Source organism: Varanus komodoensis, unplaced genomic scaffold (genome assembly GCF_004798865.1).
Source record: "Varanus komodoensis strain SLA01 unplaced genomic scaffold, ASM479886v1 scaffold7_1, whole genome shotgun sequence".
Lineage (NCBI taxonomy): Eukaryota > Metazoa > Chordata > Lepidosauria > Squamata > Varanidae > Varanus > Varanus komodoensis.
In genome coordinates this window covers 10,617,844-10,633,161 of record NW_025336479.1, presented here as the reverse complement: position 1 = coordinate 10,633,161, position 15,318 = coordinate 10,617,844, and the positions used below count along the sequence as shown (strand labels likewise).

At 42.3% G+C, this 15,318-nt stretch overlaps 1 protein-coding gene across 8 annotated transcripts in view; it reads right to left on the bottom strand.

The window, feature by feature from the left end:
- Positions 1 to 15,318, bottom strand: part of WIZ (WIZ zinc finger) — a 73,667-nt gene that overhangs the window by 12,014 nt on the left and 46,335 nt on the right. For 7 of the 8 annotated variants that reach the window (XM_044453620.1, XM_044453622.1, XM_044453623.1 and 4 more), the window contains exons 5-6: positions 14,734 to 15,099; positions 190 to 357 (exon numbers count right to left, since the gene is read on the bottom strand). In XM_044453620.1, coding sequence (XP_044309555.1) covers positions 190 to 357; positions 14,734 to 15,099 — 534 coding nt within the window. Of the gene's footprint in view, positions 1 to 189; positions 358 to 2,691; positions 2,867 to 14,733; positions 15,100 to 15,318 lie in introns of those variants that run through there. The other variant, XM_044453626.1, reaches the window with a different exon arrangement.

The window sequence follows — 15,318 nt, the reverse complement described above, 5'->3', positions numbered from 1 at the left end:
TAGTCATGGAAACTTGCAAACTCTCTCACCCACAGAAAAAAGGAAAATTAAAAGCATCCCCTCTTTATCAAGCAGGTTGTAAGAAAAGAACTCAGATCTGCACTGTAAGTCAGCTGACAGGGTGTCCTCATAGCAGCACAGAAGTCACACACAATGCTCAATAGCAACCTCAACAGAAGACAGACTCACTTTTGGAATCTTGGGAATCTGCCTTGTTGCTGGAAGGTTCAGGAGACAGTGAGCTTCCTATCCTGTTTGGAATTTGATCCAAGGACCCAGCAAGAGAACTTTTCTTCTGGAGGGATGGTGACCCCATCTCTGCAGTAATCATCTCTTCTTCTTCCTCAGAAGCCATAACTATCAAAAGACAGGAAAAAAATGGGGATTGAACTGGGAACTGGAAAAGTAACATAGCAAAAAAGTAATTGTTATGCAAATTACTCATTCACCTCACAATGCCATCTAAGAATAAAAAAACTTATTCCAATGTAATAATGGTAAACTTACAGTGTAAGTTGTAAAATGGTAAACTTACAGTGCTGTCCCATGTGTATCTATTCCAAAATAACTCCAAATGAGTTCAATGAGACTTACTTCCCAGTAAGAGTACATATGACTACAATCTGAATTACTTGCTAAAATAGAAATCTTAACATACAAGGAATACTGAAGATGTTATATTCACCACTAAGCACTTGCTTTTGCTTAAAAGTAAAAATATGTGTTGGGCCATTGAGCAACCATCCAGAGAGTCATGAGGCTATTGTGATGGTATATAAAAATGTTAACCAAATAAATAAAAACATTCCCACAGAAAGGTCAGCCAATAATGGAACAGTAACACAATAATATCAAAATACTTTAAGTCATGCTACTGTTTTGGGCTGAAAACACAAAACTGTACTCAGCAAAATGGACAGAAGGAACATTTGGATAAAAATAAGTATTAATAGAGGTAATGAAATCAGATTTTAATGACAAACTATGATAAATCAATCTATCTACTTGGACAAGACACCATACAGTATCTGTTATACATTATCCATTGGACAAGCTAAGCAAAATTCTTATGAAAAGTTAATAATCACATCAGCAAATCCACCAATTGGATGCTATTAAGTTACAAGCTGTATTTCCATCTTCAGCAGCCCATTCTTTATTTGAAACACAAAGCACCACACTGAGTGGTATTTACAGAGATGTTACATATATATGAATACAGCAAGGATTCAAGAGAAAATTTGTACTAATAAAAAGAGCAGCAATTACAAACAGCATTGGATGACAATATTTCCAACACAAAAGGAACAGTTTTGCCAGAGAAAAAAGAGACAGAATATTTTGCAAAACTATTTCTAATAAGGAGTAAAGCACAATCTTATCTACTACAATCCAAAATTAAATATACAGCAACATTGTTTTAAAAAAGAAATTTAGCCCCAAACTGGTAACAATGGTAATAAGGGCATAAGAGTAAGCATTATTCCCTGGCACTAATTCTTATTATACCAAGCCAGTGTGGTGTAGTGGTGTTGGGCTAAAACTGTCAAGACCCAAGTTCAAATCCCTACACAGCCATAAGGCTCACAGAAACCAGCTGATCTTGGGTCGGCCACTATCTCTCTGTCTAAGCTACCTAAGGCTGTTGGGAAGATGAATTGAAAAAGAAAGGGAAGTCATCCAGAGCTCACTGAAAGAAGGAAAAGATGCAATCATAGTAAATAAATATGACTTAATAGGATTTCTAAATAAATACACATGGGTGTATCATAGGAATGAAGATGGGGATAAACTAGGAAATCATTTAAGTAAGACTGATTCCAAATGTTTACTTGACATATTCACTACAATTTAGAGATAATTTTATCAGCTACCTAAACATTGAGATAGTGTCAGTTTCTTAAAATGCCTTCAGTAAAGAACAGGAAGCTAGAGAAAAGACTGAAGTAGAACTTCTCTCTTTTCAAGGCTTTTCAAGAGAGAAGTCAACCATTCATTTCTGTATTCATGTTTAATCTTACAGAATCCATAAATTTATTTTTTCACAGACTACAATCAGTTTTTAAATCTGGCCTCAGGCTATAGAATATGTCAAGGAGTAGACAGTCAAAATTATCATTTAGAAAGATTTTTGAAATTCACTTTAGGGGTTCTATTTAGAAGCTGCAAAGAAGTGAGAATTGCTCTGTTTCTAGACGGATCATCCCACTTTTCCAGCGGACAAAGATGCTTTAATAAACAACCCCCTTAACAATCAGCAGTTGCTACCAGAGACAGTGACCAGGCGCGAAGGGCGCTGGCCAGATGCTGCGGGTGCTGCAGGTTAAATCCAAGGCGGCTGAAAGGACGCGTGGATCACTGCGATCAGTAAGAACCGGGAGAGACTGAGCTACCAGGGCGGGTGAAGAAGGATAAGGAGGATGAAAAAGGTCTAGCGGGCCTTGACAGGTACGGTTTCGGGAACTCAAGACAAGCTCAGAGAAAAAGGGCGCTGCTTACTGTCACCCAACCCACTCCCACACCGCCGTTCGGGGAGGATCCGAAGCCACACTCCCTTCAGCCTCAGCCCTGATTGCCCTGGAGGCGGGAGGGGAAATCAAGGAAGAAAAAGCTGTATTCTAGCCTGACATTCCCGGCTCGACCTTCCCACCCGAAGGGCCGATCCTCCCCTTCCCCCTTTCGGAGGCTTACCAGCCTCGGGAGGCGGCCCCGCGCCCACTTCGTCGTCTCGGGGCCGCGGTGCTGCCACCGCTTTTGTCGCTTTGGGCTGCGAGGGGGTGGAGGCCGCCATCTTGAGTCCGGCACATGCGGGGCGGCAGCCAGGCGGAGCGATAGAGCGCCGAAACTGCAGCTGAGTCTGAACAGGTGACGCAATCGAGCGCCGAGCTTAACCTAGAGAAGCCGGCCCGGGCGAACCAGAATTCCACAGGCCCAGAGCGATGCTGGAGAGCACAAAAAACGCAAGACACGGACCCAGACAGAAAGACTCCAGCACCGAACTACTGATTGCTCCCGCGCCTGCAAGGCTGGAATTACCGAGCTTAATACTCGGACAGACCAAGCCAGTAGAGCGCCTAATTCTGCTGAACGCAGCTTGAGAGATCCTGCAGTGTGGCAAAACCCAGGGGCAAACTGGGCAAAAGGTTTACGGGAGGGCGGAGCAGGCCAGAAAAATAAGGAAATGTTCGGATACCCTGGAGCAAATAACGTTGAATAAACAACTGGTGCTTTTGTGTCTAATCAAGCTAAAGTTAAATCTAATCACAACAATTATAAAATAGGCAATTGCGCAGAACTGAGCAATGGTATCAATCCAGTGTTCCTAGTGAGCATAACATCTGTGAGAATGGAGATAAAGTGTCGATTTTTCATCCCCCCCAATGCTTGACTCCTATCTATGCCCAGAATGCTATAGTTCAGTATTGAATAGGAAGTCAATCAGCTAAAAAAAGGATGACTAGAGTGCTTTAAGTCTATCTAGTCCACCTGAACAGAGCCCATGACACCTTGCATTCCTCAGGTTTCATAAGAGGTTGGAAACCCAGCCACCAACATATGCAGCAGAGAAACATTTGAAGGACAATCCACCATAAATATATATGTAGGGGTGGAGGAGGTCCCTGGAATGACCAAGAGACCAGAACAAAAACATTTCATTGTCCATGGCTTTCCCACAGGCTGCTGCTTGGCAAAAATTGGGAAAAGAGAAGAGCAGAGCATAATACTGTATGCCTGCATGTCTGCCAAGGTAGAGGAAAGAGAGTTTTTTTAAATCAGCAAAAACAGGGATTACAAAATTAATTTGATTTGAGCCTACATACAACGAGTTTTTTTAAGGTGGGTAATACACTTGGAGTTTTACTTTCCCATCATTTATGATGAATCTAACTAAGAAATATTTTAAAGACTTGTGTGTGTTCTATAGCTCATGCATTAGTTAGTGGATTAAATAACAGAAGCTAAATTTAATAGATACTTCAGCAGAATCCAACTTATTCCCTTATGCCCCACTGATTCCTATCCATAAGTGGGACCCATTGTTTGCAAAATAAACATTTAGCACCTCTAGCATAACTGGAAATGAGTAAAAATACACATTTCTGGAGCACAGCAGATCAGTAGAGCTCACATGAAGATACTCCAATGACCTGTCCATGTTGTACTCATTTCTGAGCTTCTTTTAAGAAGTGCTAAATCTTTGTTGTGTAAGCACTTGCACTAAAGAATCAGCAGAACACAAGGGTATTGACATTAGATTATACCCAGAAAAGACCTTTTTAATCAATCATTTTTTGATTGGTGGAGCTGTGAGTTAAGCCACTGTCAATGTAATCCTATGCATGTCTCCTCAGAAGTAGGCCCCACTAAATTCAAGGAAGCTTATTTAAAGCTAAGTGTACATAGAATTGCAGTATCTTTTTAAAAGCCTACTTTGGTTCTAGTACTTATTATACTAGAAAATGAAAACTGTATGTTCCTTTCGCCTAAAAGGGAGTGCTAGCTTTTAATAAATTGTAGATTCTTTGACACTTCCTTTAGTTTCTGCCTGCACACTGAATTCAATAGGGTTTCATTCTGAGCAGCCACTGAAGCTGATCATTTTAGCTCATCTACCAGCCCTAGCCTAGCACAGCGAATGGTGAGGGATAGTGGGAGCTGTAGCTCAAAACATTTGGAGGGCTTCCAGTTGTCCATCCCGATTAAGAACTAAAAAACCTTGACCTTGGTTGAAATACCTAGCTTGTACTTATGTTATTGCAGATTCTGGCCTAGGACTTTGTTTTCGAAAAGAGGCACATAGGGCAGATCAACATTAATGCTTCCAAAGTTTCTAGGATTTCTCACTGAGAATTCGATTTAGCATTTCATCACCAGGTTTATAATGCATTAGCTACTTCAAAGAAAATGTAGCAAGAACTCTAATTGAATTAAAGTTTGTTCACAATGTAATACACTTTCAACATTTTTGAAATAAAAATCACAATTCAGTCTGTCAGATTCTTTGACTTTGATATTGAAAATGCTAAATAAAACTATTGATGCATTAGAGAGGGTATAAAGATCGATGCAACCCCAAATATAGAATAATGTTTAAAATGGCACTTGCACTAAGTTACAGTACTTTTTCTAAGATACCTTACTTCATTGATTACAGCAAGGGTCTATTTAAATTTATGGTCATGCAATCTAACTGTTCTCCCATTACTGACAATAAATCTTCAGAATAAGGACATAATAATTTCCTCAGAATCTGAATGAGGAGAAACAAAATATTCTAAACCTGAGTCCTTTACTAACATCAAACACTCCATTCTCTAAATATGTCTCCCCACTACCAGCATTGTGTTTCTATCATCATCATCTTACATTACATGCTGTCTTTCTTCCTCTTGCAAGAAATTCAAGGTGACTTAACAAGGTTCTCCTCCTCTCCATTTTATCTCACAACAACAACCCTGTGTGGTAGGTTAGGCTGAGAGTCTGTGACTGGCCCAGAGCCACCCAGTAAACTCCATGACTGTAGGGGCAGGGAATCCATCACTCCAACCGCAATGCCACACTGGATCTGGACAAAAATTGTGGGCAAAATTATGTCCATATTTTACAGATGAAGTTACAATGCAATGACTCTGCTTTCTGAAAACGCTGCAATTTTGTTCAGTGTAGTTGGTTAAGATTAAATAACTCTTTATGCAGGCTGTTGGCAAAAAGACAAAAAAAACTTACTGGTTTCTGTGAGTTGCGCTGCATTACATCATTTACATTCTTGAGTGTCAACCACTACACCTGGTTATAGCATTGAAAGCAGGAGCATTGAGAGGCCCTGTGAAGATATATCTTCAGACAACAAAATTCCTAAGTGACAGGTTTTAATTATGATTGCAATTAAAGCTTGACTCTGAGGGAGGAACCAGATGTTACAAGAAAGACATCTGCTGCAACCAGCACAACCCTCATAATATCTAGAGGACCTTGGGTTATTCAAGAGGAAAAAGGGGGGGATATAAATGCAATGACTAAATAAAATGGTATGACATACCATTGTTCTGTGCAGCGTCCTTCCCTGTTCCTATTGTTTCCTGCTGGGGACAGGGAAATTTGCAGCTTCATGACCTCACCTCACCTTGCCTCTTCTATTAAACTAGGCATTCTGAGAAATGGCAGGAAAAGGAGCAGGGGCCCAGTTCAGACATCATGATAAGCCACACTGAAAATAAGCCATGCTGGGTGGATTGTTTCCCTGCTAAACCTCATTATTACCAACAAACGACTGGCCTTTAATGGCTTGTCTTGCCTCTCAGCAGATCTCAGCATGGATCCTGGATACCGTTGCAGTAGAACTTCTTATTCTCTTGAACCCTACAGCCTGCAGGGGCTGCCAGCTGCCAAGAGAAATTGCACCCTACTCCTACCTAAAATCACCAAATGGAATTAATTTTCTGAGACTGTATAAGCATGGAAACATGTTCACAAATGTAAAATAAAAAATCAGGGTCTTGCACAAGTACACAAGCATTCAGGTCCATAAGGATGTACCAAAACAGGAACATCTGGCTTGTTTGAGCTTGCTGGATTTCCTGCTGGCTTCCAGTCTGATAGTCGGAAGCAGGCTGAATTGAGTTTCCAGTTGAAAGATGGAATGGAATTTGTCTATTTTCTTCCTTACTGTTAATAGAATTTGTGCAAAATAACAACACCTGGAAAGGTGGTTTTAAGCAACTTGGATAATTTGCATAAATCTGACCAAGCTGGATGAGAATTGCCCAAATTGCATTAAAACCACATATTTTCCTGGCATTATTTTGTGCAAATTCTATTGGCAATAAGGCAACATATAGACAGAAAGAAGTCCATGAGTTGGCTCAACTAACACTGAATTCGTTGAATTAGTGAATCAGAATCCAGACTTCTAACCCCAAATTGATTCTTTACATATTCCCACCTCTCTCCTATTCTGAATGTCCTCTTCTTTGTCCCCCTTTAAAAGGTTGTGCCATGTACTACTAATTAAACTCAATGAAAAAAGCTCCTTCTGCAGCCACCAGCTCCTTTAAGCACCTCCCACTGACTTAGTGCTTGTTGCTTCTTTCTACTGGTCTCTGCTGTTAGCTGTCAGATATGCATATGGGGTACAGAGCAGTGGGATTCAGTAAAAAATGTGCAAAATTCACTTCAGAGCAGTAAGCAAAAAGGGAAATTTCATGAATTTCAGTTGTACCTTTGCTAGACCAGATGAGAAAAAATGTGCATAATAAAGTTTTCAGTACACTATCTAGTGTCCTTTGTTCTCTACCTTCAGGGTCACAGACAGAGGGTAGTGAGAAGCAATGAGAGAGGGCAGCAGTGGGATTGCAAAGGGCATCAGAGTTTTTTTGCTGCTGCTATTACATGGCTCTAGCTGTTCCAGACAACCCAAGCTGAAATCACTTTGCTGTGTTCAGTCATTAGAACAAGCCACCCTGAATCTGTCATCCTCAACAACACAACAAAGAGTCATGGATCCTCAGGGTGGCTTATTTTTCCCAAACAAGCTATGGATTTTTACCCCCTTTGTTTGGGAAAAATGAGCCACCCTGCAGAAACTGCCCTAGATTTCAGATACTGCACTGGTATCATGCAAACCAGGTTGTTGGACTGTCCAAGGTGACTTACTGATACATTCAAACCCAGTGAGGTAGCTTGAGCATGGTTTGTTCAAAATAGTTAAAGTTGCCTGGTAAGAGCTACAAAAATCCAGCTGCTCCTCACCCCTGCAGTCTTGCTAAACGAACTCTGTCTAGCAAGAATACTGCTGCTACCCTCCCTTTTGCAGCAGAGCCTCCCAACCACTGATTTTCCAGTTTGGTAGTTCCTTTTCTGTTAGTGAACTGAGATGTTCCTCTTTGTAGCAGAATTCTGCATGTGTGCATGCTTGACTTACTTCTGGATAAGCAAGCACAGCCCCACTTTTGGAGCATGAGGAGGATTTAAAAAGTGGAGGAGCTTCCAAACATGCAGGGTGGGGGAATTTTGTCATGAAAGCAGGAGGGGAAAAAATTAAATCCCCCCTCCCAAATCACCACAGTCCAAAATTGGGGTAGCGTGTACTTATCCAAAGGTGGATCAGTGATGCATGGCTTTGCCAGGAAGAGTCATGCTGCTCATGCCAGCTGCAAGGAGCTGCCAAGGTGACTCTTAAGGATCAAAGGGCAGGCCAAAGCTTAAAAAGAAGAATCATGGGCAGGGCAGGGAAAACCTTTACTTTTATCTCTCAGAAAACTCTGCAGGTAGCAAAGGGAGAAGTAGCCGGAGGAAAGTGAACAAAAGGGAGTGGGGTGAACAAAAGCTGCTTCTCCAGAAGGCATAGCAAAGGCTTTTAAAATGCTTGGCTGAACTCTCCCTTCTCAGAAAAATCTTTAGAAGGTGTGATCTGAGATAGGGAGGGAGCAGAAAAGTTTCCCTCTGGAGTCAGCAAAGGCAAAACATATAAAGCACACTGATAACAAAGCTGTGAAGACTCATTGGATAGTTTCTGCAGCATGCACAAAAACTAACGGAAAATAAACCATGGCAAGTCAGTGTGTCCGAGTCATCTCTTGGGAATAATGTGAGTTATCGTAAGAACACAAGAAAAGCCCTGATGGATCAGGCCAAAGGTCTATCTAGTCCAGCACTCCATACACACGATGGCAAACCAGCTGCCACAGGATCCCTCAGGCAGGATGGGTACAAGATCTCTTCCTACCCCTGCTCCTCAGCAACTGGTGCATGCAAGCATGCCACCTCTAGTAGCCCATGGCCAGCAAGGCTAGCAGCCACTGATAGCCTCCTTCAACACGAATCTGTCTAATCCCTTTTTAAAGCATTCCAGATTGCTGGCCAACACGACTTCCTGTTGCAGCAAATTCCAGAATTTATCAACTATGTGAAGAAGTGCTTATTTCATCTGTCCAAAACCTTCCCACCAATCAGCTTCATGGAATGACCCTGGTTCATGAGGGAGAAAAATGTCTTGCCCAAGATCTCTTGCCCAAAGAGAGGTAACATCTACTTTCATCCTGCACAATCACTGCTAGAGTCACTTTGAACCTAGGGGCTGAATGGTACAGGCCAGAAGACCTGTTCCAGATTTGCATGCGTCCTCTCCTGCCACGCAGAGCCCGTCCATCCCCATGGTATACATCTGAATTACGGGTGATGAAGCGGGCTGGGAGACATCTAGAGCACAGGTGGAGGAAATCACGGGATGAATCTGACCGAACACGCTTACGTGCTCATTATCGAGGCTATGCTGTGGTGGTGAGGGTGGTGAAGAAGAAATTCTTCTCCACTTCCATTGCCACCTCACAGTGCCATCCAGCAGAGCTTTTTCAAGTGGTACATGGGCTGATATACCCCAGCCCTAAGAAAGATTCTGTACCACTATCGATGGCCCGCTGTGACGACTTTGCCCAGCACTCCAAGGAGAAAATCGCTTAGATTCGTCATGAGCTGGACTCCACAATTGATTAAGATCCTTTAGGGGAGACACCAATGACTCGATCTGGTCAGGTATTAATGGATGAATTTCAGTTAATGCAGCCTGATGATGTGGACAAGGTACTTGGACAAGTACGTCCTACCACCTGCTTACTTGACCCTTGCCCTTCGTGGCTACTGACCAAAGCCAAACACGGGATTGGCTCCTGGATCCTGGAGGTTAACGCCTCTCTGAGGGATGGCTGGGTGCCCGCTCCTTTAAAGGAGGCGGTAATCAGGCCTGTCCTAAAGAAGGTGTCTCTGGATCCAGAGATGGCCGCCAATTATACACCGGTGGCCAACATCCCGTTTTTGGGCAAGGTGAAGGAGCGGGTGGTGGCGGGACAACTCCAAGTACTCTTGGATGTAACTGATTGTCTGGACCCATTTCAGTCTGGCTTCAGACCTGGGTAAGGTACTGAATCTGCCTTGGTCACCCTGTATGATGACCTGTGTAGGGAGGGAGACAGGGGAGTGTGTCCCTGTTGGTTCTCCTGGACCTTTCAGTGGCTTTTGATACCATTGACCACGGTATCCTTCTGGATAGGCTGGCAGGATTGGGAGGAGGAGGCACTGCTTGGCAGTGGTTCTGCTCCTACCTTGACAGCTGATTCCAGAAGGTGGTGCAACTTTGCCATGGAGTACCGCAGGGTTCCATTTTGTCCCCCTTGCTATTTAATATCTACATGAAACCACTGGGAGAGGTCATCAGGAGGTTTGGGCTGCAGAGTCATCAGTATGCTGATGACACCCAACTCTTCCTCTCAACTAATCCAGGTGAGGCACTGGCTGTACTGAACCGGTGCCTGGCCGAGGTAATGGGCTGGATGAGGGCCAATAAACTGAAACTCAATCCAGATAAGATGGAGGTTCTGTTGGTGGGTGATTCAAGCTCCTGGGTAGGTGACTTGGGCCTTGCCCTGGACGGGGTTGCACTCCCTCTAAAGGACAGGGTCCGCAGCTTGGGAGTGTTCCTTGACCCGGAGCTGTCCTTGGAAGCTCAAGTGACAGCGGTGGCGAGGAGCGCTTTCCTTCAGCTTCGGCTAATCCATCAGCTGCATCCCTTCCTGGAAGAAGATTGCCTAGCAACAGTAACACACGCAATGGTTACTTCCTGGTTGGATTTCTGTAATGCGTTTTATGTGGGGCTGCCCTTGAAGACAGTCCGGATACTTCAGATGGTTCAAAACAGAGCTGCCAGGATGCTGTCGGGGACTGGACGTTATTCTCATATAACCCCAGTCCTCTATCAGCTCCACTGACTTCCCATCGAAGTCCGGGCTCAATTCAAGGTGCTGGTTATTACCTATAAAGCCCTAAACGGCTTGGGACCAGGATACCTAAAGGAATGCCTTCTTCCCTATTTGCCCTCCTGCCCCCTGAGATTGGCAGCAGAAGCCCTCCTCCAGGAACCCTCTGTGAAAGACATTAGGAGACAGAGTACCCGAAGGAGGGCCTTCTCTGTGGTGGCGCCCCATCTATGGAATGCGCTCCCCAGAGAGGTCCGCCTGACGCCGTCATTATATGTTTTCGGCACCAGGTTAAGACCTTTTTATTTAATCAATATTTTAATAAGTTTTAATATTGAATTTTTATTACTGCATTTTAATTTGCAGCCAGAGTGGGTTGTCTATTTATTTATATTATATTGTTTATGTACTTTGGAATTTTATTTGTGTAAAGACATCCTGAGGCTCTTGCAAAGGACAGCATACAAATATCTTAAATAAATAAATAAAAATGAAGAACTTGCACTGTTGTCTCCTTTCGTAAGAATCAGCATAAAGCCTTTCTCACTGCTGCACTACATTGCCTGAAACCTCATGCTCTCCTCTTGGGGATGGAGAATGGTAGCTACCAGACTGGGCACAACACTGACTGCTCTGCCCATCTCCTGTCTTCAGTTTTCTGCACCAGGAAAAAGAAGCTGAGGGTTGAAATTCAGATCTATAGAGATCTATTTACAGAGCACCTTGGAACATGTGAGAATCTATAGATTACATATAACGATATATAAATACTTAAATGCTAATTGTTGCAAAGACTACCCAACTCCAGTCACTTTCCAATCAATACCTAAAAATAGCAACATGCTTCATATTTTATATTTTGCAAGATCTTTACCAGTATAAACTGGGTTCATCCAATTAAGCTGAGTGGTGTGAGATTTGGAACAAATAAAGTAACTTTATCATGCAAAGTTAACTTGCAGAATTTGCTAGCACAGATTTCCCCATGGAAGCTTAATAAAAACAAGAACAACCCCTACAGTTATTTACTATTCTGCAAGGGCAAAACAGTTTAACAGTTGGAACAGCTTAAACAGTTTTATCAATGGACAGGTGCATGCTATCAAGAGCACTAATAAGGCTGTGCATATTGATGACACCATATGCTTATGGTACTACACATGCTTATGCAGACCTTCTACCCACATGGAGTCTTCACTTTGCAAAGACACCTGCAGATTTTTCACAGTTCTGAATGTGGATGACAGCATCATCTCTGGATATCGCTTTTTCGTCAGTAATTTCAGTACAGCAGTAGAAAAGAGACCACTTGGGCATCTTGCACTTAGTGGATTCATATATTTCTTGCTGGTCATCTCGCAAATGAATTAATGTACTTCTACTCCACTCTTCCTCCAAAGGGCTTATGTTATGGTCAGCTTATGGTGCCCAGAACAACCCACTCACCTAGACCTTATTCTGGTCTAAGACGAGGAAACCTCCATTTTACAATCAATTGTAGCTCTCTGTCAAAAACAGAAGAGATACTACTTGCTACCCGCTGTATGCTGGCATTGTGAGGCCCAACAGCTCCACTTAACAAACCTACTGATGGGTAAATCACCTGAACTGCCAAATAGTGAGGAATCCTTGAGAACCATTTCTGGCCCAGAAATTAGCACTGTGTAGCATATTAACTAGACTAAAATTGCCGGAAGAATCCAATGATATATACTCCACTGCAAAAGGAGAAGGCTTACAAGGGCACAGCAGGTTACTGGTCATGCTAACGCTGATTTAACAGCCATGTTACACACAACGTGCTAAGCAAAACCTGTAACCTAACTGTGCTTCCCAGGGAACTCAGATCTGTTTTACTGTTGGTGGTAGCAGCTGATACCATTTGGCTGTGTTGTACCAGGCCTTCTACGCATATCCAGGATGACCACAGGCACCAGGTTTTCACACCATGAGGGCATCTCACAGGCTCAACATTGTTTAACTTCAGTAGTGGTGAAGCATCATGTTCCACAAACCGTTTTCTGAGCCATTTCTATAATGTTGCTGCATTTCACAACTAGCAGTGCTTGCAACTTTGTGTATGACTCAGGCATTTAATCATTCCTTCTACTTGCTTCAGGACATTTCACGGACAGAGAGATTCACATCACCTTGTTCACAGCATCAAGACACTGAATAGCAATTCACTCCTGAACCTTCCTCTGCAGACTATAGTAAGTTACATAAACAAAATAACTGGCAGCATTAAAAAATGGGCTTTTTTCTACTGCAAGAGAAAGAAAGAAAGCATTCACCCTCTACAGAAGTACTTCTGCATTCTTGTGTTTATGTCTGTTTACTTTGCCACTGAAAAGGGTATATGTAACACCATCCACTGTATAAGCTGTGGTGGACTCCTAAAGACCCAGATGCTTTGTAATGTTGAAAAAATTAAATAAACTGAATATGCAGTTCACATATAGGGTCGAACATACCCTGATGCAACTAATTAGATTTTTAGCAAAATGGCTCTCACATGTCAAAAAGAAATGTTCCATGTGTTTGACTATACCATACATTAGATTATTTTGTCTTGTACCTATTTCAGTGTACATAATGAAAAGCTCTACATTTAAATATGATACTTTATATTAGCTATAAAATGTGCATAATAATTGCTCACAAGCAAGCAATCTGACAGCAGTGAAGTGGAGCAGTATACTTCAATGTATGAACAGGCAAAAAAAAATGCCCTGTATGGGATCAGAACTGTATGCTACAAGTAGGTATAGCCATATTCAGTTTCTCCTTAGGTAGACATGCAGAAATGCATCTGTTCCTTAGAACAGTATGTCTCTGTGGGTAAATTCACATGCCAAACCACCCTGGCAATAAGCTACAGTGATTTGGTTCTTGCCTAAACAAACCATGATACACCCAAGAAACTATCCACATTGTCCTCTCCCCTTGCCCCTCCCATGGGTATCCCAAGAAACTTCGTAGCTGTACCTTGTCTCTTTTCAGATCAATTGCTTCCACTTAGTTTTGATAGGACAGGTGTCAATGGGTGAGTTATCAAATCAAAGCAAACCTTCAAGTGATCTTCAAAGCAAGATCCTTGCTTTGAGCAGTCTATGCACCCCCCCCCCCACACACACACCATAATCCCAGTGCTCTCAGGATAGTGGAAAGTATGCCTTGTTCTCCTTTCACTAACACTTGCCTTTGACAGCTGTCAATTGCAGGAATGTCCACTAAATATAGTTTTGGCTGGACTAAACAGGGTAATCAGGATACTTCCCTGTCCAAAGCTTCCTATCTACCCTAAATATCTGTTTTCAAAGAAACCACTGTCCAGTATTTGTTGCTAAATATAGGGAAAAGTTCCCACTTCTGTTTTCCACAGAATTATTCCTTCTCCTCATGACATACTTTCTCTCTCTCTTTGTTTTTGTATACTTTCTTCTTGGACTACATCTTTCCACTTTATTCTTCTGTTTCCATTTCTATCCAGTATTTTCTTTCTCGACTTTTAGCTTTTTAAACTTTGCTTCACACTCTCACATTAAAAAAAGACCTTTTCCCTTTTCACTTCAAGATCCTTTCCTTCAGCAGAACTAGACTGAGCCAGGAATTGAGTCAGTTTATGACTTCCAGAAAGGCTTGAACTCTAGCACCTCTCAGTAAACACTGCCTGGAAAAGATAGATGTATGGGGTTGGGGAAGGAGAGAGAAGCTGGAAATCATGACACATCAGAAGAACGGATCTTCCCACTGGTACATTCCAGTTTCCATCTCTCTCTCAGTGGATTTCTACAAGCTGTCTGATCCTGCATTTACAAAACACCCTTGCACCTCTGCTTATCACTTCAGTGTATAATTGAAGTATTATAATTTTCTTCATGCTGTCCTGTAAGGGTTACATTAAGAGAGCATAAAGGGGGCAGAATGCTAACCTATATTAGCACTGTTTCCAGGACACACATAAAGTTTAAAAACTGCTTACCATCTCTGAAGGACTGCATGGGCTCATCTCCCCAAGAAAGAGGGAATGGGGAGAAAGGTGATTGTGAAATGCTGCATTCAGATATGGGAGTCGTGCTTTTGCCAGGCCTAAACCCAAGCATCTCTCTCTCTTGATTTGGAGATGAAGGATCTGTTCCTAGTGCAGACTGAAGCATAGGGTGTTCTGATGAATTGGCTAGTAGCTGTTTCAAGATGTTAATTGGTGAGATGGTAAGCTCCCAGTTGGTGATACCAAAATCCCTCAGGTGGGCCCTGGCATGGCTGGACAACCCTGCACGTGTGTCAAAGCCAGCCCCACAGAATTCACATCTCATTAAACTGAAAGTACTTGGATCAAAGTTTGCAACTGTAGAAAAAGAGAATAACCAGTGTCATAAAAAAAATCATGAAGTACAGGCAATATACTCCAGAAAACATTCCCTGCCACTAGATTGTATGATTAAACATATAACATCGTGACAATTAGATGCCGCTAGAATGCGGTAACACCTATTTTTGAGAGATAAAGAGCGAACATACATACCCATCTTCAAGGGAATGAAAAATATTAGAAAAAATGAAAAAA